Genomic DNA, 24,393 nt, shown 5'->3' with positions numbered 1-24,393 from the left:
GCACTCTTCCATCACACCAGCCCTGCCCCAGAAGGCACAAACCCTGCCCTAGGCCCTTTCCTGCAAACTCAGGGGCCTCTTCATGTTCCCTGCTGCCTCTTGCCAAGAGCAGAGGATCTTTCCAGGCAGCAATGGCACATCCACAATATCAGTATTCACTCAGTATAAGGTAGCTTTGCAGAAAAGGCAGGTGTCTGGGGTTACACTGATATTTCAAAATGGTCTTTCTTTATTCACCCGCCAGAATGTGCCCATTCTTAGATCCTCACCCCATTCCTTCCCAGTCTGATGGCTACCCACACAAAAATAAACTCAAGTGTGCGCTCCTGCATTTCATCCAAGTATTTGCCAATATCCAGACAAGTCTTCCATGCAGGACTGGAAATTGTGAAGGCCCTGGGCAGTTACACACCCTAGAAAAAGGGGAGGAAATGGGAGCATGGTTCAGAGCTCCCTGCCCATTGTGTAACCTCACCATTCATAGGAATCCTCTTAGCCCTGGGCCGGCAGGGGCACCAGAAGGAAGAAAAGGGCCACAGAGGAAGGCCAGGGGCTCAAGGAATGTGTGCAGTTTGGAGAGGCAGGGCTTCTTCTTCCTTTGTTTTTGTTTTTGTTTTGTTTTGTTTTGTTTGAAACGGAGTCTTGCCTGTCACCCAGGCTGGAGTGCAATGGCGCTATCTGAACTCACTGCAACCTCTGCCTCCTGGGTTCAAGCTATTCTCCTGCCTCAGCCTCCCGAGCTGGGATTACAGGCATCCACCACCATGCCTGGCTAATTCTTGTATTTTTAGTAGAAACAGGGTTTTGCCATGTCAGCCAGGCTGATTTCGAACTCCTGACCTCAGGTGAGCCATCCGCCTTGGCCTCCCAAAGTGCTGGAGTTACGTGCCTGGCCGCTTCTTCATTTTTTAGGACAACATTCTCTTACCTAAACCATTGTGGGGCCTAATTTCGTAAATGCTCCAACTTCAGAGGATTTAACCCCTAAAGACACAGACCCTGTGAGGCCCTTTGTGCTTAATGGAGATTCCAGACCTGAAGCGTGAGAGTGAAAGGGAGAGGGGGCAGCAGTGGAAGGAGAAGATTTGGGGGAGAAAACCTAGAGGGAGTGATGAAGGGAGGGGTGGAGAAGGGAGTGAAGGGGGGACAGGGGTTTGCAGGAGGACAAAGAGAAGAAAGTCCCCCACTTGGGTCTTCTGCTCTTGGAACTGGAGCACTAGAACTTCCATCCTAATGTTCAGATTCTTCCTATGAATTTGCTTCGTGCTCCAGTAGGCTTCTTGTTCCCATAACCTGTCAGAGGGAGTGTCCAGAGGAAGCTGGAAAAGTGAATTTCATAACTAACAGTCATCCTTTGATCTTGCCACCTGCACCCTGGAGCTCTCCTCCACTAAGCAAGCATTTGGGAAGTAAGGGGAACATTTCCTTCCCAGCTGTATGAGAGGAGGCTACTAGGGTCCCACCAAGAGCTCACTTTCATGTTCTGGTTGGGTGCAGTGAGATGCAGCTGCAGGGCCAGACTGAGGACATAAACCAGGCCCAGACCCAGACCCGGGCTAGGGAGAGGCGATGGTGTGGGTGCCTGAATCCCTTGCTAAGCCATGTACACACCTATGATACAGCCACACCCCAAGGAGCTACACTTCCCAGAGCAAAGGCCTCCAGCCTGGCTTACTCTGAGAATTAGGTCACCTCCGCATCTTTCCTGGGTAGGATTCCTGACCCAGTCAGCCACATTGTCATCTGGGAAGAATCATAACCTGCAGGAGGAAGAGAGGAGGTAAAGGAGAAAGGGACAAAGTAGACTGAGACAAAAGTGGAAGAAGAAAGCACTGGCTCACTAAGAAGCCTCTCTCCCCTCTGCTGTAAGCGAAGATAGATTCGTAGGCAAGCAGCCTGGCCCGCCCAGCGTCCCCTGTGCATACCTGCCTCTGGCACATCTCAACGGTGGTCACCTTCTCAACCAACCACCCTGCAGAGCTGGGATGGCCACCAGCTTAGGCAGGTTCCACGGAGCCTCCCAGCAGCCCGTGCCTGAGAGATCGTGCCCTCCGTTCTTTCTGCAGAGAGAAAGGGAAAGGAAAAATAAAAGTACATGCACATTTCTCATTTAGGTTTTGGGATCCCTCTCCCGCTTCTGTCCCTTTGGGGACAGAAATTAGCAATCATGGGTGCCTGTGTGCCTCCGCAGCAGGCTTGTCGGCTCCAAGGTACCTCCTCCACTCTAGCTGCCTTGAACTGACGCCCTTCTGCAACCATCTCAAGAATATTTGTCAAACATTTTGTCAGGCATCCTCCCAAATGCCTGAAAGACAGGACTGTACCATGCCGTGTTTCCCCCGATTTTACAGCCCCAGAGTTCACATGTCCACAACCACTCCCCTGCCTCCACCAGTTATACTGTCCATAAGGTAAGGCCACTCAGATACCTCTTTCCTTTCACTTCTAAAAGTCCTACCTACAGCGGTATACTGATCACAGCTTCTCTTTGTAAGGGGATCCTTGGAAAGCCAAATATCCCTTAGCTTGGCACAAATGATCCATTTGCTCAATCATCTCAGATTCAATCACTATTTGAAACACAGTGTTTGGCTTCTAAGTAAAACACACACACACACACACACACTTTTTGTGAGTTTCGTTAAAAATTAACAATGTCCCTGGCAATTAAGCTTGCAGAGTTTCCTTGTCCTTGGTTGCCTCCAGTGAATTTGGGACTTGCAAACTCCATATTGAGGGGAGGACCTAGCCAGGGGTAGAAATCAGCCCTGACTATCCTGGTGGACAGGGCCCGACTGCCCCCACCTCACCCCAACTGACTTGTAGAGAGGCCTTGTGTGGCGGGGACGGGGAGAGTGTGTCAGAGCAGGCTTTCTGAAGAAGGAGTTTCCACCTAGCAGAGGAAGTGTCCTGGGGGCAGAGGAGAGGATTCCACGCAGGAGCCACCGAAGTGGGTACAAGGGAAACCCCCTGGCTGGCAGGGGTGTATGGGGAGGTAAAAAAGAGACTAAAACAAGGACAGGGCAGGTGAATAGAGGAGGGCTCCCAGCGTCTGCCCTGTTCATCTAGGGAGCCTGGATTCTGATAGCCAGGGAGGGGTTCTGAGAATAAGAAACCAAGCAGCCCCGTGGCTGATTACCTGGTTCTCGCTGTGTGTGACTCTGGACACGCTGCTTAAGCTCTCTGAGCCCTGGTGTCCTCATTTATAACACAGGAATGATAACAGAACGCCGTTGAAGGGTGGCTTGGCAGGGCTGAATCGGATGGCTGGGCGAAAAGCCAACGGTGGCACACCTTGCGCTCTGAGTAAAGGGGCGCCTATTATCACCTTGGGGAAGAATTGGACAGAGCGCCTGACGACGGGTGATTAAGTTGGGTAGGTGGGTCAAATTGACCGGATTTTCCAACCCAGATTCACACTTCCTGTGGAGACAGGTCGTAAAAGAGCTGGCAAAGGTGTTTGTAAACACAACTGCAATTCAAAAGTTGCCGCTGGGGGTGAAAGCAGCGGGAGTTAGGGGAAAGAGGCTGGGTGGCTAGAAGCATTCACTTCGCCCGGGGCACTCTCCCAGCCCAGAGGATATGGATGTCTTTGCAGTCCCTCCTCCTTTTCCCCCCTCCCCCGGTACACACACACACACACACACACACACACACACACACAGCCGGAGCCCCCTCCCGCAGCAACCTCGGGACACGCGTGGTACAGCCCTTGCTGTCGTCCCGTCGATAGGTTTAGGGATGAAGGGTGAGAGCGGGTCGGCGACTGGGAGTAGAGACGATAATAAGCCGAGTTGGATTAAATTGTCTCCAGCAGCTCCCAAGGCAAAACGGGGGGGCAGGGGCGGACACAGCGCGGCCTGGAGGGCGCTGGGCGAGGAGGAACGGAGCTCGGGGGCCGGCCCGGCGCTCAGCCAGCAGCGCCGCCTCCCCGGAGGAAGGCGGGGGCCGGGAGGAGGGAGCGGGAGGAGGCGGAGGGCGGAGGAGGGCGGCGCGCTGAGAGGTTATTTGTGGTTCGCTTTGATCCCGAGGGGGAACCTGAAACTCTCACATTCCTGGCATAGCAGCCGCCTCCGGCGCGGGCCGACCCTGGGACTGCGCGCTGGGGCGCGAACAGCCAGAGCGTCGGCGCCACGGCCGAGAACACATCTCCGCCGCCGAGCTGAGCCGCGCAGACCAGGAGGTTGTGGTGTCTGACTGCGCCGGGCACCCTCGGGCCGCAGCGGTAAGGAAGGCTGCTCCGCGCTCGGGAGAGCGCGCGAGGCCACAGAAACGTGCCCCAGCCAAAGCTGTAGTCTCCGCGCAGCCCGGCCTTTTCCGGGAGTCGGAGCCCCGAGGATCGAGCGTCCTCGGGGCGCAGTGCGCCCTTTCGAGGCAGCCGCAGTGCTGGGCAAGAGCCGTTCCACGCGGGGAGCCCAGCGCCCTGGGCTTTGCGGGGCTCTAGAAGCGCGCGGGTCCCTTGGGGCTGGGGGAGAGGGGAGCAGGCCGACTCCGGAGAGAAGAGCGACGGTGTTTCGGTTTGCGGGTCGGCTGGGGTGGGGGTGGCGGGGGACAGGGATGGAGGCGCCGCTTGGAGCTCAAGTTGCAGGGTCTTGCGGGCTGATTTGGTTAGGTGGGGGTTACAGGTGCCTTTGCCCCCAACCAGTCCAAGAATTCCTCTTTGTCTTCCTTGGAAAATCCTCTCTGGAGCCACGAATTGGCTCTCACTTAGAAAGAATGCAGCCTGCTGTCCAGCCCGGTGACGTCAGCGTTAGAGTATTTGGAAAACAAAGAGGGCTCGAGAAGGAGGGAGGCGGACCCGCGATGCTTAAAGACCTCTCCGGGCCTCGGGCTACCCTCACCGGCTCGCCCCAGGCGTACCAGCGACCTTCGGTGCTCCAGGTCCGCCCGGGCTCGTGGTGGGGCGGGAGCCCTGGCTGGGGTGCGAGAGTCTCCTAGCTTGGAGACTGTCACTTTGGTTCCTTAGGCGAGCGGGACCCCAGGCCAAGGCTGGAGACGCGCGCTGGCTTAGAAAGGCGGCCTTCTGAGAGCGCAGCAGAGGGGCGCGGCCGGGGGCGAGGAAGCAGGTTTTAGTAAAGGCTCAGGCGTTTGGTGTCTGAAAGGACGTGAATCTGAGGGGCTTGGCCGGGACAAATTCGCGATGAGAGGCCTTGGAGGTGTTCCTTGCTCCCAGTCCGGGCACACTGTGGAGCGCCTGGAATCTGTCGGGAAGGCTCCGCATTCCTTCCTGCCGCTCCCCTGCCTCTGTGGGAGTCGGCCCAGAGAGTGATTATCTTAGGAAATGCCCGCAGATAAAACTCCAGGGCGAACTGAATCCCATGCGAATTGAATCCCATTTGCTTGCTTTGCCTCGGGTAGCTCCGGAGTCTTGCACATCTACCCCTCGTTGTGTGCGGGGGCGGGGGGGAGTGCATGACTCGGTGCCAGGAAGGATGGGTACAGAGGTGCCCTCCAGACTCATCCCCCACTCCCCACCTCTGGGCAGCTGTAGCCCTGGGGTGGGGAGAAGGGAACGATTGGGAATGACTGCTCTGCTAACATGCCATAGCCCAAACTGAAGCAGGACACTAGGGCTAGTTTAGTGGCAGAGGAGGGGCCACATTCCTCCCACCCATCCCCCAATCGCTGCCCACACACACAGGACCTGTGGCAGTGTGGATTCTGTTTAGTTTTCCCTGGAACCCAGTTTGGAGATTTGTGTTGGAAGAGGCTGTGGAAAGGAAGCTGGGTGAGAGAGGCAGGCAGCTTTCCAGTCCATGAGCCACTGGGAGCCCAGACTTAGAAGGGAAATCCTTTCTCTGATATTATCTCCGAGCACTTTAGGCTCACAGTCCCCTCTCCTCTGCCCCAGGTCTCTCATCCAACAACCTCCCCTTACTTCTCCGGTTAGCCCAAGTCAAGATGGGCTTCCTTGACACTGATGTCAAGAAAGATGCTGAGTGCCTGTCCCCTATGTGCCTAGAGGACCAGTGGGGGCTTTTCCAAGTAGCAAGTGTGTGTGTGTGTGTGTGTGTTGGGGAGGATAATCATAAAATCAAAGACATCATGCCATCCTTTCTTTTTCCTGGAGCTCTCTTGCAGTTACTGTCAGCACAAAGCCTGACCCACTAACCTTAATGGGTGGCACCCTTTTGCCTCATCTCACAATACCATTGTCCTCTTGGAGCATTTTTATTCATCCCTTATTCACCAATTCAGGTGCAATTCCTCCTTCCTCCTGTTAACCTTGTGGAGTGACTGCCAAGGTCGTCCCATGACAGGGAGCCCCAGATTCATTCTGTCAGCAGCGCTTGATGAAGCAGAGTCCAGGCCCATCCTCCAGGAGCTCTCTGGTTCAGGGAGAGTGAAAAAAGTGGGCAGGGGTTCAGCGGGCTAGAGGGTGGTAGGTTGATTGTGCCAAGGCTGGGCTCTGGCATGCCTCAGTGTAGAGTGTCCTGGGGGCCTTTTGCCTAGGGCTTTTCTACTGGACTGCATGCATTTTTTATCACCTGCCAATAAATTGGGGCCCCATCCACCCCTAGACTGAATAGCTAAGTGGTTAGATCTGAACTAGGCCGGCCTTGGAATTGCCCATCAGGCTGTTTGATGTGTAGCTGGCTGTACGGGCGGTGGTTCCTGGTGCGTTATCTTCTGGTTTCCTGTTGTCTCTCTCCAGGAATAGTAAGTCACCATGAATGTTATCACAGTCATTGTTTACCAGGATTTTCACTGTACCAGGAGCTCACAGGCCACTGCCTCTTTTTATTCTCATCTCCATGAGTCAAGCAGAATTCTTTGCATTTTTCTGGTGGAGAAACTGAGGCTCAGAAGTTAGATAACTTGTCTTAATCAGTAGATAGCAGCACTGGTACTTGAATCCAAGCTTATGTGACCTGCCCCACCCCTGCTCTTCACTTTTGTGCTTTCCACCAGAGTAATAATGGAAATCCTGGAAAACCTTCTCCTTTCCCATGGACTCCCACTGATTGCTTTTCTCTCTCTCTGTCTCTCTCTCTCCCCACCCTCCTCTAGGTGCTCTGGGGCCAGGTGCCACCGGCCATTGTCCAGGCAGCTGTGTGCAAGCCAGAGAAGCATGAGGACACTGGAAGACTCCTCGGGGACAGTCCTGCACCGCCTCATCCAGGAGCAGCTGCGCTATGGCAACCTGACTGAGACACGCACGCTGCTAGCCATCCAGCAGCAGGCCCTGAGGGGTGGGGCAGGAACTGGGGGCACAGGGAGCCCCCAGGCCTCCCTGGAGATCCTGGCACCAGAGGACAGTCAGGTGCTGCAGCAAGCCACCAGGCAGGAGCCCCAGGGCCAGGAGCACCAGGGCGGTGAGAACCACCTGGCAGAGAACACCCTCTACCGGCTGTGCCCACAGCCCAGCAAGGGAGAGGAGCTGCCCACCTATGAGGAGGCCAAAGCCCACTCGCAGTACTATGCGGCCCAGCAGGTGGGGCCCCGGCCACATGCAGGGGACCGAGATCCCCGTGGGGCCCCCGGAGGCAGTCGGAGGCAGGATGAGGCCCTGCGGGAGCTGAGGCACGGGCACGTGCGCTCCCTGAGTGAACGGCTCCTGCAGTTGTCCCTGGAGAGGAACGGCGCCCGGGCCCCCAGCCACATGAGCTCCTCCCACAGCTTCCCACAGCTGGCCCGCAGCCAGCAGGGCCCCCCACTGAGGGGCCCCCCTGCTGAGGGCCCAGAGTCCCGAGGACCCCCACCTCAGTACCCTCACGTTGTACTAGCTCATGAGACCACCACTGCTGTCACTGACCCTCGGTACCGTGCCCGCGGCAGCCCGCACTTCCAGCACGCTGAAGTCAGGTAACTCTCCCCACCTTGGGCTTTCCAGTTCCTGGCTTATCCTCCAGCACAGGCTGTCAGGGAGGAGAGCCTCAAGATCACAGCTTGTGTCAGAGCTGGCCAGATCCCCACCCCACCTCCAGGCTTCCTGAGAAGGGAGAGCTATTGCCTGGCAGAGAAGAGAGATGTAACTGAGGTCCCCTAAGAAGTTAGTGGCGTCCCTTGCCTTAGTTCAGAGATAGGCACCATTGTCTGCTGAGCTTGAGCATTCTAGTAACTACCGTCCCCAGAGGACACAAATCGCAACAGGCGGTTAAAGGTTAGATTTCAGAAATAACTTCCTAAAGGCAAGGTTGGGAATCATTGCCAAACTGTTTCCAAGTTAAGTAGGAAGAAGGTGGGACCTCCTTCTCTGGAGGCTTTTTAAGAAAATGTGAGCAACTTGCCTTCTATGATTATTGGGAGGCATTCCTAACTAGAAGCTGGAAAGGCCCGGTGGCCTCATTACAGACGTCTCTGCATCTTACACCAGCGCAGGAGCTTCCCTGTCTCTCCTCCCCATTTCCTGCCGTACGCTTCCTGCATCTGCAGCCTGCAGTGGGACAGGATTCTGGGTCCGGGTGGGCCTCTTTCTGGGGAGGCTCAGGAGAGGCTGCTGGGTCAGGGCAGGGACTTAGAGTTTGATTCTGAGTATGCTGGGAGGCCCTCGGGGGATGTGATTTGGTTTTCCTTTTCTAAGTGCTCTTTCTGGCTACCATGCAGAGCATGGTTTGTGAGGGGCCAAAATGGAAGCAGGAAGACTTGGGGGAGGCAAGAAGTCTAGAGAGTTTGGAGAAATGAGTGTTCCTAGAAACAAGGCCCCACCTCAGGCTTCTCATCTGGCCCGCATCTTTTCAGAGAAGCAGACACAGCCATCACTGCTGCATCTCCCCCTGTGGGAGTCCAAGAAACCCCACCAAGGGACCCCAAGGATTTCAGACTCTTCCTCTGGTGGCCCAAGGTCAAAGTCTGGTTCTCTTCATGCCTGCTGAGTTTTCCTTTAGTCACCCACTTTCCCACCGTCCGGCCTTTCCTTGCTCTCGAGAAATGTGTGACATGATGGGGTTGGTATGGCGGAACAGAGGATGGAGCCTCTTGGTTTTTCTCCAGCCTCCACCCCCTCCAGACTCGCACCTTATCGCCCTTCTCAGGGCTCGGTCAGGAAGAGTTTCGGAAGCTGAGTGGTGGTTTCTTCTTTTGGACCAGCCTTATTGAACTCTGTCAGGAAAAGATAGTAATCGTGGCAAGGAAGTAGACTGTTTGCAGGAGAACAAAAAGCGGGGGAGGGAGAGGACGGGGAGAAAGGAAAGCAAGTGTGAAGGGAAAGGAGTTGCTATTCTTTCTCAGAGCCAAGTCATCCCGAAAGAATGCCAGTTGTGTCTGCCTGGCCCAGTGCAGGGGGGAGCAAGTTCTTGAAGCAACCTTGAGAATGGCCATTTTAGCAGTGGAATGGAGAGTTTGAGTACTCCAGTGGGGACCCTCTTCCCAGCTCTTACTGGAAGCCCCATCTTAGATAGTAGGAGAAATACATCTGCCCAATATCCCCTTTCGGATGATCTGATGAAGATTATTTGTTAGGAACTTGGGGCTAGACTCCTAGCCTAGGGTCCTGAGAAGAGCAGGGGGGCCATAGGCTGTATGGGGGCAGGAGGCAGGGGCAGGCTGGGTGTGCATGAGTGCTGACATGATGCACCTAGAAGGAGAATTTGGGTTTTGTGGGGCTTCTGGGACTTGGAAGAATCTTTGTGAAACTGCGGCAGTTGTGACACTGGGAATCACAAGGTCCCAGAAAGGCTCTTGAACTCCCCGTGCCTCTCGCCCTTTGCTCCTTCCCTCAATACGGAGCCCTATGGGTGATGTTACACCAGTGCCAGAGGCCAATAGAACATTGTCCCCTGAACTCAGCAACTACAGTAGTCCAGAGGCAGCCCTTACTCCCAAGGAAACCCAGAGTTTGGGCCACATTTATTCTCTAAACTGAGGGTAAACCGAGGTTCCTACTAGAAGAGATGGAGGATGGGCCACCACTACAGGAGCACCTGCCACCCACCCAGCACCGGCCCCGCACTCTGCCAGGCCTTACATAGCATCATCCTCACAAACCCTGGCGAGGCTGGAGACCCTCATGATGCAACAGAGCAATGCCCTGTCTGTGGGGCTGAGGCACTTGCCCAAGGTTAAACAACTGGAGCAGGGATTTAAACCCCTATTTGTCAGACTCTAGAGCTCAGACTCTTACCCTGACATCTGTCTCACTGTTCTAACCTTAACTGGAGTCTTCTAAAAATGATTCTGGGTGGGTGGGGGCTGGGGGTAGCAGGACTTGAAATAGAAAGGAGAAAATGAGTGCTGCTTTGGCAGTCTTGAAACTGGCCACTCATGTAATAGACATAAGGTTGCTGCTGGGGCCCAGCCACCAAGTTGTCCTGGGCCCTGGAAGGTTATATGCTCAGTCATGATTGACATGGCCTCCAGCCCCAAAAAGAACCTTCCATTGACTAGAAGTGTCAAGGTGCATTTTTCAAGATGACATATTTAAGCATTAGTTGCTTAGGAGGCCCAGGATTGCTCAGGCTGATCTCCAAGGCCCCAGCCACTGTGAGGCGGGTATGAAACAAGCATCCTGACATTAATCCCCTCCAGCTCTGCTGTCTGACTCTTGAGAGCCTTAGGCAGAAACATTTGGAAAAGGCCTTCCCCACTGGTCCCTGCCTACCACTTGAGGGTTGAATAATTATCTGCAGCAATTTTAATAAATATTAGTTATGAATAATAACCATCTTCCCAATATGCCTAGGAATGGGGCGACTCTGGGCTGCTCCGGGTGGGAACCATAAGGGTCTGTGCTGTCTCTGAGCACCGTCTCTTCTGTTTCCCAGGATCCTGCAGGCCCAGGTGCCGCCTGTGTTCCTCCAACAGCAGCAACAGTACCAGTACCTGCAGCAACCCCAGGAGCACCCCCCTCCCCCACATCCAGCTGCTCTTGGCCATGGCCCCCTGAGCTCCCTCAACCCACCTGCTGTGGAGGGGCCAGTGAGTGCCCAGGCCTCCTCAGCCACCTCGGGCAGTGCCCACCTGGCCCAGATGGAGGCCGTGCTGAGGGAGAATGCCAGGCTGCAGAGGGACAATGAGCGGCTGCAGAGGGAGCTGGAGAGCTCTGCAGAGAAGGCCGGCCGTATTGAGAAGGTAGGCCCTGCTGGGGTTTCAGAGGGGCAGACCAGAAAGAGACCCCGAGGGGCTACCTGGGGAGTGGGTAGTCCAAGGAGAGGCAGAGGAGCCTGAAAACTGTTTGGCTTGATTTCCCCCATCCCTCTGTTCTCCACCTCCCTCACCCCTCATGCACCCTCCTGAGCTGACTCCAGACAGCTGGGGAACAGCCGAGAGGCCGGCAGAGCAGGCCTGGAGCATGAGCAGTTGCTGGCCAGTGGTGATTAGAAAGAGCCCATTCACCAGCTCCTTGCACACTCGCACCCTTGCCCTGCACACACCCCCTCTCATGGACACCTCCCACAGAGAGCCCTTTGTGTCCCCCACACAACAGCAAGTCTGTTCCAGGCCAGCCCTGGCGAAAAAGAAAACTTCTCCTCTTGGAAAGACTTGTTGGAATCACAGGCCAGCTAAGAGCACGTGCGGAACCTGCCAGCAGCCAAGTGGGAGGAGCAGCCGGGGCCCAGCTGGCCCTCTGGGTGGACGGTGATGCCTGGGGGACCAGGCAGAGGTGGCTCAGGCTTAGACCTGGTGCCTGCTTCTTTAGTGAAGGATTACCAGTTTTCTGCTGAGGCTCAGTTTTAGCAGATGGCCTCAGGCCTCCATTGACTGTCCTGTGGTGTCCAAGTTAGGTCCAACCACCCCGACATGGCTGGAGTCTTTTGGTGCCCACTTCTGGCCAACCGTACTCAGTTTCTTGGTGGAAGCCAGCCAAAAGTAGAATGTTTCCTTCTGGACACTGGGCACAGGGAAGCTATGTTTAGTCACCCTGCAGGCAGCTACTTCCAAAGTACCTGGCCCTAGGGTCACTCAGCATCTGGTCCTTGGGGCAGCCGATGGACCGTTGCTTGCTGGTCCCAGCAGTCCAGTCTACTTCTGGAGGCTACAAGCTTCTGATCATCCCGCCATAGTCATCCCACCAAAACCTGGAGGTTTTGCTCCTGCTTGGTGTCCTCTCATCTGTCACCTTTTCTGATGGAGAGTAGTGGGTCAGCCTGGAATCACTCCCTAGGAGCTCTCACCTTCCTTCAGCTCTGCTGTCTGCCTCTTGCAGCTGGAAAGCGAAATCCAGCGGCTCTCTGAGGCCCATGAGAGCCTGACCAGAGCCTCCTCCAAGCGTGAGGCCCTGGAGAAGACCATGAGGAACAAGATGGACAGTGAAATGAGGAGGCTGCAAGACTTCAACCGGGATCTTAGAGGTGAGAGCCAGTCACACAGGTGGAGGTTGGAGAGCCTCTGCAGAGGGCTTACTTCCTCTGTTCTAGAGAAAAATTGGGAATCTATTACCTGCTAAAAGTGCAGATGAACTCAGAGAGCCAGGCTGAGACCCTCGGGAGCTGCCCTGATAGAGAGATGCTTGTCTCTATGTACTGGGTCTCGGATCCCTTCAGGGAGCTCCCATCGTGGGGCCCGGATGATGGCTTCTGACAGAGGAGGCTCCCTCCCATCGGGCCCTGAGCTGAGCCGGGGTTTCCTCATGGCCCATCCCCAATGTGGAGGATGCAGCCCCGTCTTGATAGGATGTCAGGAAAAATCCCAAGCTAGCAGCTTCACCTGACACTAAAACATCTTTCCTTCCCTTGAAACAGAGAGATTGGAATCTGCAAACCGCCGCCTGGCAAGCAAGACACAGGAGGCCCAGGCCGGCAGTCAGGACATGGTGGCCAAGCTGCTTGCTCAGAGTGAGTAGGGGCCTCACTAAGAATCCTGGCCTGTGTGCAGGCAATGGGACTGCTGCACACCCTCTGGACCAGGAAGATTGGCCTTCCCCCTTGCAAAGCAGTACTTTAGGAGCAGGTTTACTGCCTACTGTGTGCCCAACACTAGACTGGATCTGGGGATGGTGGGGAGAAGTGGCTTCCAAAGAAGAATAGGATCTAGTTGTGTATCTATTAAGAAGATCAGTTGACACTAGAGGGAAAGCCAGGGAGCAGTGATTTGCTGAGCTTCCGTGCTGACCATCAGTGCAGTGCATTGGGCAGTGCGGGAGGCAAGGTAACGCGGAACACAGGTGAGGTGAAGAAGGAAAGGTCGTCTGAGAGCTTCCCAGGGAGTTCCAGGCAGCAGAAAGGTCAGGAGTGTGCAACGGGAATGTGAGAGGCAGGGGGCATGATGGAACTGGGCCATAGCAAGCCAAGTGGAGGCACTTGAGACAGCCAAAAATGGGATCCTAGACCTTAACCAACAGATGCATTCTAAAGGGGGTGGTCTAAGCATCTTTGAAGAATGGGCAAGTTCATTGACTAGTCCATTCATTAATTAGCAGATGTGTTTTGAGCATCTGGCAGATGTTCAGGTGAGAATGGGAGCAGGCCCCGGAAGGTACCATGGCAGGGAGGTCAGGAGAGAAGTGGTGAGCTTAAGAAAGGAGCAGGTTCCCACAGATTTAAAAGAACAAGGGGGGTGGTCCTAGAAACTGGTGATTAGGAGCCCCAGTGGCCTGAGAGAGAGGCTCCGTGGGGATGGCGGGGGTGGAGAGCCAGCCAGAGGTGAAGGAGTTATTGGGCCGTTCAAGAGGTACATGGGGTGGGTGGCAAAGGGAGCCTTGAGCTCAGCAGCAGGAGGCTCTAGCAATCAGAAGAGACTAACAACAGTTATTTATTGAGCTCCTACTAGGAGCTTTACTGCCGTTCAGAGTGTTTGCAGAGAAGTGGAATGGGAGTGGTTGGTAGCTGGGTAAACGTGGCTTTGAGGCTTCACAGGAACTCTACTATGAATGGCACCAACAGTAGTGTGGGGTGCAGAAATGGAGGAGCAGCTTGAGGACTTAGCTCTGGCTGGCAGCACCCCTATCTTCCTTCAAAGAGGGTTCAAAGACTAGGGCAGGGAATGGGGGAACACAGCACTGAAGGAATTGACAGGGTGGGGCAGGAGGTAGGCTGGTCTCTACTGGCTGGGTGGGGTGAGGTGGCAGCGGCTTAAGGTCTCTGGGAAGGAGTCAAAGGGAATGAGGGAGAAAGGGGATGGGGCAGCCCTGGGGTTTCCCTGAGGAGTCTGGGGAGGAGAAGCTGCAAGGGCAAGGCAGATTAGGGTGCCTGTGGAGGAAGGCGGACTTTTGGGGCCTGGCTCTGCCAAAGAAAGGAAGCCATGGGGCGGGTTTCTGGGAGCTTGCTAGCGGGTGAGAAGAGGGGGGCCGGCCGGGAGGCGTTTCCGCTCCCCGGGGAGCGAGTGAGCGCCGGGCTGTTCTTGGCTCCTCGCTGGAGCCATTAATCTCGCAGCCGCGGGTGACCTGGATGCCTGGCATTCCAGAGCCACGAGCTGTTCCGCTCCCGGCCCGCCCCCCGCCGCTCCCTCCCGTGCGCGCTGCCTGGCGCCCTTCGCCCGGCTTTGGGAGGAGGGAGGGTGAGCACAAAGGGAGCCTGGAACGCGGAGGTGGGGGCTCGCTCGCTGCCCAGGGCGCATCCCGGGTCCCCTCGGCGCCTCGCCTGCCTTCCTGCCCGCCTCCGCTGGCCTCCGGGCGTCCTCTTCCCAGCGGCACCCGGGCCACTTATTTCTTACTGAGGAGCTCTCCTTCCTGAGATCCCACAGGCCCAGGGCTTTATCAGGGTCCTGTTGGCAGGGGATGGCCAGAGCCCAAAGCCTCCCAGCCCCCACCAAGGCCTTAGAGATTGGACAAAGCTGCAGGAAGCCTCTGGAAGCAGAAGGCTGGGTCCGCTGGCCCCTCCTCCCTCCCCTAGGGTTGGGGAAACCCAGGCAGCTCTTCCTTGCTCCGTAGTAGCTATTGCAAAGGCAGGAAAGATGTGTCTGATTGACCTCCCTTTTATCTGGGGTCACTCAACACTAGGAAAGTGTGGCCATTATCATCAATGCCATCTGCTTTTCCTCCTAGGCAAGCCACGCAGCCCCCCAGCACTGCCTTTCTGGCCCCTCTAGGCCAGCCGTTCCCCCTGGGGATCTGGCCTTGAGGCCTGAAGCCGGCCTGTTAGCTCCACCCCCTTGAGAATGTTTCTCTTCTCCCTGCGCCTCAGGTTCTCCAGCTATAAGATGAGGCAGTCCTTCCCCACGGAGTCACGCTAAGGGTGAAATGAGATGCAGGCCCTGGGCAAACTGTGAACGCACAGGTGGAGTAGGGGAGGGTCCTCCCTGCCTGAGTCCAAACCTGGCTGCTCCTCCACCCCACTCAATGGATGTCAAGCCAGCGAAGTATGAACACATACGTTTCAATATTATTGGACTTCCCCTTATTTTCCTCCATGCCACAGAATGATACCGTCCTGGGCTCAGCCTTCAAAAATCCAAAACGAACCAAGAGCTAACCTGAGTTGCCTCTGTGTCCTCCTTGCCCTGCCCCAGGGCCCTGAGTAAATGAATCCTCCCTTCCGCATGCCAAGGTCTCAAGCCTTCACTCTTCTGTTCCAGAACTTGTACTGTCCTATATCATAGGTGCTTAGCTACATGTGGCCCAAGAATTGAAGTTAATGAAAACAAATAAAATTTAAAATTCAGTTCTTCCATCTTACTGGCCACATTTCCAGTCCTCAGTAGCACGTGTGTCTAGTAGCCACTGCATTGGAGGGTGCAGTATAGAACAGTTCCACTCTGGCAGAAAATTCCACTGAATCAGAATGCTGTTCTAGAGACAGTGCCTTTAGGTTCACTAGCGGGGGCCCACAGCCCTGCCCCGCCTCGCCTCCTGCTCTCCAGCAAGGTAGGTAGCTGACCCACTCCTCAGGGGGCAGCCTGGGACTCTCAAGGGGCAGGTGCCTGGGAGGTGGATTTAAGGCTAGAGCATCAGATGGAGGGCTCTGTGGTCTGGTTTGGGCCTTTCCTGGCCATGCTGAGAGGGCCTCTGAGCAGAGTTTCTTTGGGTAATTAACAAAATGATACAAAAGTCAGGATAGCTGGACCCTTACACACTAATCCTTGTGCCATAGTCATTTTCATTGTGCTGCAGACTTTGCATTTCTTCCTGAGCCTGGTTGCTTGCATCTCAGTGATCTTTTCAGACCATGGAGTGAAATGTAGCCCTCAACGGACCTCTCGGCCTGGGTCTGCAGAAGGAGCCCCAGAGCTCTGGGTGGCCTCTAAGTACAAACGCCTCACCACGTAGCCAGAGGCAGCCTGGGCCTTTGTAGTGTGGCCAGCTGGAGTTTCCATTTGGCAGCACCATTCACCTCCTATGTTCCTCCGCTATAAGTTGGGGATCCCAAATCCTACCTGGAGGGGCTGGAGGATTCATGGAATAAGATGTGTAAGTGCCTGGTGTGTGGACAGCAGATGGTGGTTCTGTTCCCTCTTCCTTCATTCTCCCACTTGAAGGAGGACCATGTCACAGCCCACCTGAGCCTCTGTTTTCTCATCTGTACACAGGCATCACAGTTCCTACCTCAGCAGTCTCTAGCCGTCACAAGGTTCAAGGGATATTGTGGATGTGTTTTAGACATGGTGGCCCCCGGCACAAGTGGATGGTGTTTGGGGCTGTCCCATGGCAGTGTGTCCCAGTAGAAAGGCAGGGTAGCCCAGTTGTTTACTCCTGACTTAAACCTGAGCCTCGGTTTCTTCTTCCATGAAACAGGGTTAATAAGGGTACCTTATTCGTGTTACTGTTGAGAGAATGAGAAGCAACTGTGCTCATCCAGTGGTCAGCACAGAGCCCAGGAGGCAATGGCGCCAGCCAATGTAGTCACTGTCACTGATCAAGCCTCTCTCTCCCTACAGGCTACGAGCAGCAGCAGGAGCAAGAGAAGCTGGAGCGAGAGATGGCACTGCTGCGCGGTGCCATCGAGGACCAGCGGCGGCGTGCCGAGCTGCTGGAGCAGGCTCTGGGCAACGCGCAGGGCCGGGCGGCTCGAGCCGAAGAGGAGCTGCGCAAGAAGCAGGCCTATGTGGAGAAAGTGGAGCGGCTGCAACAGGCACTCGGGCAGCTGCAGGCAGCCTGTGAGAAGCGGGAACAGCTGGAGCTGCGTCTGAGGACTCGTCTGGAGCAGGAACTCAAGGCTCTGCGTGCACAGCAGGTGAGCTGAGAAAACCTGTGCAGGTGTCCAGGCTAGGGCAGCATCTGAGGATGTCAGCTTCCCTTCGTCCTCGGGGACTGTAGGTTTGGAGGCCAGGGCTGAGGCCCCAGGAGCCCCTAGTTAGATCTAGGCTGCAGGCCCCTTGCAGGGCGGCAAGGATGATTGCTCTCTGCTCCACCTTTGCTGCGTGCTCCCTTCCACTTGTCGTCTTAGCAGAGGCCCTGCCACCTGGCCCACATCCAGCCTCAGGGGACTCCTGTCCTCGGCAGCAGCAGGGTATATTGTCCTTGACCTCTAGAGAAAGTAAGTTAGGAACCTGGATATAGAAGGCCCTCGAGCTTTTTTTTGTTTGTTTTTTTGAGATGGAGTCTCACTCTGTTGCCCAGGCTGGAGTGCAGTGGCGCAATCTCCGCTCACTGCAACCTCCACCTCCCAGGTTCAAGCGATTCTCCTGCCTCAACCTCCTGAGTAGCTGGGACTACAGGCACGTGCCACCACGCCCAGCTAATTTTTGTATTTTTAGTAGAGATGGGGTTTCACCATATTGGCCAGGCTGGTCTTAAACCCCTGACCTCATGTCATCCACCAGCCTTGGCCTCCCAAAGTGCTGAGATTACAGGCATGAGCCACTGCGCCCAGCCACCAGCCAGCTTTTATATGCCTCCCTGAGATTGGGAGGAAACATGGTTGCCCTAATCCATAGTGCTTAACCTCACTTTGGACTTCTGTGTAAACAACTCTTGGTGTTTACAAACCAAATAGCTATTTCTCCACTCCCAAACCTACCCTTGTGACAGAGTTAGCATGGCTGAACCCCCGGTTTGCCCAGTTCTGTTCTAATTTACACCAATTTTCCCAGTATAATTATTGATAGCACCCCCTTTGCCAGTTCGGAGGATTATTTGTTTGGTCTCTATGCCCTTGGCCATAGGATTCAGGGCAGGGGTATGGGGACCTGTGCTGTACCCCCATTTCGGTAGAGGAAGGATGGGGAAATGTATGCTGTGTATGGCCGAACACGCACATGTAAGAGTGACAGTCCTTGTGTGGAGGCGAAGACCAGTGGCTGCCGCACCCCAACCTCCACCCTTGACCACGGTCTCCACTCCTTGCTCTGCAGAGACAGGCAGGCACCCCAGGTGGTGGCAGTGGCAGTGGCAGTGGCGGGTCCCCAGAGCTCAGCGCCCTTCGGCTGTCAGAACAACTGCGCGAGAAGGAGGAGCAGATCCTGGCGCTGGAGGCCGACATGACCAAGTGGGAACAGAAGTATTTGGAGGAACGTGCCATGAGGCAGTTTGCCATGGATGCGGCTGCCACGGCTGCTGCCCAGCGTGACACCACTCTCATCCGACACTCCCCGCAGCCCTCGCCCAGCAGCAGCTTCAATGAGGGTCTGCTCACTGGTGGCCACAGGCACCAGGAGATGGAAAGCAGGTTCGGCATTGCAGGCCAGGCACCTGAGGTTTGGGAGGCGGGTGGCAATGTCCAGTCACTGCCCTGCCCTTGATCCCTGATAAACAAGCCGCTTTCCCCACACAGCTCAGCAGTCCCTCAAGCAAGCTGAACCTGCATGCTTGGCACACCAGGCGCTGTAAACTTGCATTTGCCTAGAAATACCGAGTCCTTGGTCTACCCAGGAGACTCTTACTGTGGAGGTGTTGGGTGCCGTTTAGGGCTTAGGCCCTGCCTCCTCTCTCCGGAGTGCTGCCCTCCAGGATGAGGGCTGTGCCTCCACTATCATCTGATGACTCTGGAACCCACCCTTGATGGCCTGCCTTTCCTGGTGTGGGAAGGGCCCAGGGCCTTATGCACTGGTGGTTTTCAGAGCCTGGGCTCTAAGGGCATCACATGCCAGAGCTGTGGTACCATTTCTAAGCCCCCTCTAGGTCCCTGCTACAAGCACAGAAAGATCCAGCCTGGCCGGGTTAGGGGAGGGGGGGTGCTTTTCCTCTAACTCCTATGAGGCGGGAAGGGTGGCTGGATCTATGGGTCTGACAGTGTGGGCATGGCCTCTCACCCCTCAGGTTAAAGGTGCTCCATGCCCAGATCCTGGAGAAGGATGCAGTGATCAAGGTCCTTCAGCAGCGCTCCAGGAGAGACCCTGGCAAGGCCACCCAGGGCTCCCTACGGCCTGCCAAGTCGGTGCCATCTGTCTTCGTGGCTGCGGCAGCAGGAACCCAGGGCTGGCAAGGGCTCTCTTCTAGTGAGCGACAAGCAGCGGACGCCCCTGCTCGGCTGACTACAGGTAAGAGGAGGCTGCTGCTGGGATAGATTGAGAGGTAGTTTCTCCTGGGCCTGAACACAGATTGCCAGACCTTTCCTCCCAGAACTGAGGCTCATGGGAGCCAGGGCTTCCTGATTGTCTCCCAGGGGAGCTGGCTTATTCTCTACCTCCAGTGACTCTACAGCCCATGGCTCTCCTGCCAGTGTGAAGAGGGGTATTTCGTCCCCATCGCCGTAAATTCCATCATGCTTTAGCCCCAGCCACTGAACTGAGAAAAATAGAGCTTCCTGTGCAGATGCACCTTCTATGCAAGCCCCCTCCACTCTTCCTTCTAAGCAGATGCCACAGAAACTCTAGAAGATTTAATCTACAAAGAAGGGTCCCACCACCCAAAACATTTGGAAGCCAATCCAATCTGGTAGTCATTCCCATTTTAAAATAGGAGCATTTTTAGTCTTAAAGTTCTTGCAGATCAAGAGCAGCCCACTCCACCTTGAATCCCCAGCAAGGACAGTTAACTTACAGTGTCCTTCACCAGGGCCACATCTTACAGGTGTGGCAATAACCATCCACCTACCTTCCCAGCAGACAGGGCACCCACAGAGGAGCCAGTGGTCACACCTCCCCCTGCTGCCCATGCCAAACACGGGAGCAGAGATGGGAGCACCCAGACTGACGGCCCCCCAGACAGCACCTCCACCTGCCTGCCACCGGAGCCTGACAGCCTTCTGGGGTGCAGCAGTAGCCAGAGAGCAGCCTCTCTGGGTAAGTCCTTCTGACCCCACTTCTGTGCTAGGCAGGGCCAGGGGAGCACTGGGGTGTGAACTGGAACACCAAAGCCTTTTCTTCCCAGCCCCCTCGGGGTCATTGCCTGTACTCCATGGGGAGCCCTGCATAGCCAGAGGTGAGCAGCGTGCCTGGCCCACCTCACTGTGAACATGAAGGGTGGCTGGCTGCATGAATAGGGAAATTGGAAACCCTGATTAGAGGCAGATCCAGAATTCAGAAAGAAAGCAACCAGATGGGAGGCACTTAAGCTCCTCTTTCATGGTCTTCCCTACATAGTTAATTTCCAATTTGATTATCCAAGAGAATGGAGCTTGCAAGTCATGCCGATGGCACTCTGGAAGCCTGTTGAGAGTCCGGGAAAGAGAAATCTGAGAAGATGCCATTTCTTTTTCCACTCCCCTTTCACACTGGCCTTTGCATATTTGCCTGTGCCTCCTGATCTCAGAAAACCACAGGCATGAAAAGAATGCTGCAGCCTCCCTCCCTCAGGCTCTCCATTGCTCTGTCTAAGCCCTCCAACCAGTTCAAAGTTAGAAACAAATGCATCTTACACATCGGAGGTTGGTGGGCTGGGCTGAGCACTGAGAGGGTGCAGAGCATTGTGCTTGGTTGGCCAAGTTCTGGGAACCTGGGCAGCAGAGGTGGGAAAAGTTGGTGAAGAAAGATCGTTGTATTTAAAATGTGCCAGGATTTTAAAAGCAATCTAGTAACACTCATTGGCATGTGCCTGTGTTCTTGTCTCTCTCCAGACTCTGTAGCTACATCCAGAGTCCAGGACTTGTCAGACATGGTGGAGATACTGATCTGAAGGAGGTGGTGCTTCAGGACTCTGAGCCATTCTCTCCCCTCCTCTGCCCTGTGCCACTCTCAGCCATTTCAGCAGCCTGTCAGCCGCTGCTTTGTCCCTTTCCCCAGCCAGACTCTCATTCCCATTGACCATCTGGCCCCAGGAGCTCAGGAGGAGGACCCCAGGGGAGAGGAGAACTGTGAGAGCACCAGCACCCCCAGAAGACTCTGCTTCTTAGCCCACATTCCTCCCGGCCTTATGGAGAATGAGGATTCAGCCTTGACTTGTTGCCCAAGGCCTGCTACTGGGGTAGCAACTGACAGCTCAGAAAGGTAGCTGAGCTCCCTCTGCCCTGCCAGTTGTCAGTCAGGCAGGGAGGGAGGGGCTGTGTTGGTTTGGGGGACTAATTTCCCAGGACGGCTGCCCGTGGACACCAGGCAGACTGGTTCACTAATCAAGTCAGCCATATTGTTCTCTGGCTAAGTTTGGTTCCAGCCAACCTCATCTGCTCTTCAGTTCCTCACTGCCTTCCTGGGATACTAAGACTTGAATCTTTTGGCGACTATTAAGGGTGTTAGTCTTGGAGAAGCCACAGCCTCACCTTCTCACTTGCTGTGGGTTAGGGGCCATTAAGTGGACTGGGAGACAGTGTGCAGTTTGTATATAACTCCCTTTCTTGTGGAACAGAAGACTGAGGCTTGCAGGTTCTGATGTGTCTCCATGGGCTGTGCTCCCCTCTTCCTACTGTCACAGTTCCTGAAACTTCTGACTGGCCTCCCAGTTATGCCTCCTCCTCAAGTTCCTGGCCCGTGGATGTTAAAGCTGCTTGATTCCCAGGATCTCGGCTGCCTTTTCCTCCATCTTGAGCCCTATAAATGCCCACGGGACCCCCACCACCAGCCTCTTGAATGGCTCCACAGCTCCTGTCCCTGGGACATCCTGTCAGTTTGGTCATAAACCCTGAGCCAGATGAAATGAGCCACCTTGAACAGACACCTGCCGTACCCCCAGGTGGGCTGCAGTGGCCCTCCCCAGTACCAGTTCTCTCTGAGAAACTGGAGATGTTGTCTTGTCCGCATAAATAAGTGTCTTTGTTCCCACCTGGAGGCTTTGGGAGAGGAGCAAAGCGGTTGAAAACTAGTTAATGAGCTACCAGAGTCAAATAGTCATCTGAATGGAGCCCCCATCACAAAACAGTGCCCAGGAGGCTGGCTCCTCAAGCTACCCATGCCCAGCGCCCTGAAGCAGGACCAGATGCTTTGGAATTGGGGTGGAACACCCCCATGGCAGCCTGCCAGCAGCAGTGACTCCGACTTCTGGTCTTAGAGAATCCCTCACTTCAGCCCCAGGAGCTATTGGTGGGTTTTAGCAGTTTTGTCTTTACCGTTTTTAGTTCTCCTTGATTCTTTGTGTTCTTCCTTTATCGTTTTTAGGTTTGGTATGTGTTGTTTTATTTCCATGGTTCCTCAAGTTTCCTTTTTAAACATTTGCATTTGCTGGACAATTGCATATTTTTTAAAAATTCCCCTACCCCCGTTTAAAGCTGAAAAATACATTTGGTTCATGTGCATTGTTTACAAAGCAAAAAGAAAAAAGAGAAAAAAAGGCAAAAAATATCGTGAAAGAAAAAAAAAAATGACTTAATATATTTTGGATTAATATTTGGTATTTCTTTTAAAGTATTTTTTGTGCTGTGAACGTTTTCTGCCAAAGACCATGATGTGTGTCTGTATGTTTAAGTTATCGTAAATATTTAAAATGTAAACATGGCTGTTTTGTTATGCCACCCTGTACCAGGATTGCTGCCGCATTCCACTGGGTATAACAGTATTTTAATTAAAAAAATAATTAAAAGTGATGTCTTTGCACAGGTGAGACTTTGCACTGAGGGAAGGGAAAGGGTGAGGATTTTGGGGGGCCACCCAAGTCATAGTCCAGTCTCTTCAAGGACCCAAAATAGAATCTAGGAATTTTGTGAAGCTGCATTAAGGACAGAGTTGGAATGAGGATATGGTTGGCATTTTTCCCCTTTCATAGGTAACATTTCTTGAAGACTGGGAGGGGAAGGAGGGCCTGCCAGATGGCAGCCTCCCCAAGTAGCTCTGTTCTAACCAGCTTTGTTTGGCCACATGCTGTGGTCATCCACAGTGGGAGTGGGTGTCCCAAGATGGCTTTATCCTTCCCCCACTCCTTTCCCCACTCCCACCTAGCATATAAAGTCTTGTCCGAAACCGTCCAGAAGGCCAGGCATCATGCAGAGGACATTCAAGGACGTGGTGTGTTCTTAGCCACTGCCTTCCTCCTTTGCTGTGACATCACCACTCTTTCCTGATGCTCAGGAAAGCATATTGCTCCAATTCAAAAAAAGAGAAAACCATTCTCAGTCTTGTTTGTTCTTGTATCAGAAACAAAATACCTGCCTTGTGCTTCTACAAGTGTGGCAGGACACTGAGGTTCCCCGTCAGAATGTGGCCATTAGTCTGCTGGCCATGAGGCAGCAGCAGGCTACCAGACAGCCTACATGTCGAATGGTTCCCCACCATGGCGGTGAGTGAAGTGTCTCCAGGACCAGTGTGGGAACTCGGGAGCCATGTTGATGAGTAACTAAGTTGAGATCCTAAAGAAGGTGTCTTCCCGAGCCAGCCTACCAGCCACAAGTATGGAGACAAGCAGGTGGAAGAATTGGAAACATCCAAAAACGTTTTCAGCAACTTTGCAGATGGTGATAGGCCCCACTGAATGAGGAGCTCTCCATGCAGAGGCATCACACCCACCCCATGGCCACACCTCCACCCAACCCTCCAGCCTGCCTCCTGCCACTGAGGCAGCATCTATGCCGGCCTTCCTCCCATTGAGGCCTGAACTGGAGTCAGGTTACTCACCTGAGATGCAGGCCTGGTCCGAGGAGGCAGCCTGAACAATAGGGCTCCTCACCCTCCCACCACTGCTCCTCCCTGGGCCACACCAGCCCATGGCTACATCTTCTGAGGCTTGCTGTCCAAAACAAAATGTCAGTGCCTGTGGCAGGGAGTTCCAAAGGACAGCTTGGCAACTCAGACCTGTGAACAATAAGCCCTGACAACAGTGCCATCTCACCCCAGTACCTTTGGCCAGGGGCTTCCAAAGCATCTGCACCTTCTGTGAGATCCAGTCTGTGGAAAGTCACGTTGATGTTTCCTTGGCATAGACCAAGGAGAACAGGAAATCAGTCCCAGTGTACCCAGCACATGTACGTGCATGTGCATTTGTGTGCATGTGTGCACATGCGTGCCTCACCCTGTGTCCCAGAGACAGGTGTGAGGGGCACCGATATCTTCTGGCTAGTGTCCCTGCAGGGCATGGGTGCTCTCCAGCCACATGGTCACCAGTGCATCTGAGTGACATTTCCTCTCAGGAAAGGGGATGAGTGAGCTGCTCGGTGCCCTGTGAAATGCAGTCTAATGAAGTTCTGGAACTAGTGAAGCTGCAGGCTGTGGCAGGGATGGTGAGGCCCTGGGGGGGGAGGTGTTTGCCCTCTGTGTCTAACACCTGTGAAGGGGTGGAGCCTGGGCCGGAACCCAGGTGGCTCAGCGGGGCCCTTTGGAGCCCAAGTTCCTCTTTGAGGGGCA

At 54.7% G+C, this 24,393-nt stretch overlaps 1 protein-coding gene and 1 long non-coding RNA gene across 10 annotated transcripts; one reads left to right on the top strand and one right to left on the bottom strand.

Annotated features, from left to right (window-relative positions):
- Window positions 1-209: 209 nt before the first annotated feature.
- On the bottom strand, window positions 210-3,832 carry LOC107128796 (uncharacterized). Its single transcript, XR_001488473.4, has 4 exons — window positions 3,140-3,832; window positions 1,926-2,060; window positions 1,676-1,760; window positions 210-1,319 (listed from the first exon to the last, which is right to left on the bottom strand). It is a non-coding gene; the product is annotated as an uncharacterized lncRNA (long non-coding RNA).
- Window positions 3,833-4,119: 287 nt separating this feature from the next.
- Window positions 4,120-22,643, top strand: AMOTL2 (angiomotin like 2). Of its 9 annotated transcripts, none has more exons than XM_045386969.2 (10): window positions 4,120-4,225; window positions 7,012-7,806; window positions 10,704-11,010; window positions 12,086-12,230; window positions 12,621-12,713; window positions 16,690-16,985; window positions 18,106-18,419; window positions 19,010-19,230; window positions 19,798-19,974; window positions 20,748-22,643. In XM_045386969.2, the coding sequence occupies exons 2-10, from the start codon at window positions 7,073-7,075 to the stop codon at window positions 20,804-20,806; spliced, it is 2,346 nt and encodes a 781-aa protein (XP_045242904.2). In that variant the 5' UTR covers window positions 4,120-4,225; window positions 7,012-7,072; the 3' UTR covers window positions 20,807-22,643. The 9 variants fall into 9 exon arrangements, 7 of the variants coding, with proteins under 7 accessions (XP_045242904.2, XP_005545858.3, XP_073887162.1 ...); XM_005545801.4 differs by having other exon boundaries at window positions 19,795-19,974; XM_074031061.1 differs by having other exon boundaries at window positions 4,120-4,881.
- The last annotated feature ends 1,750 nt before the right edge of the window (window positions 22,644-24,393 follow it).

Source organism: Macaca fascicularis, chromosome 2 (genome assembly GCF_037993035.2).
Source record: "Macaca fascicularis isolate 582-1 chromosome 2, T2T-MFA8v1.1".
Lineage (NCBI taxonomy): Eukaryota > Metazoa > Chordata > Mammalia > Primates > Cercopithecidae > Macaca > Macaca fascicularis.
The sequence above is the reverse complement of the archived record's forward strand: the minus strand, read 5'-3'. Positions and strand labels throughout refer to the sequence as shown.

Coding starts and splice junctions, on each gene's coding strand:
- AMOTL2 (XM_005545801.4), top strand. CDS start 7,073: ATGAGGACACTGGAAGACTCCTCGGGGACAGTCCTGCACCGCCTCATC. Junction 16,986..18,105: donor AGGCTCTGCGTGCACAGCAG/GTGAGCTGAGAA, acceptor CTTGCTCTGCAG/AGACAGGCAGGCACCCCAGG. Junction 19,975..20,747: donor CCAGAGAGCAGCCTCTCTGG/GTAAGTCCTTCT, acceptor GTCTCTCTCCAG/ACTCTGTAGCTACATCCAGA.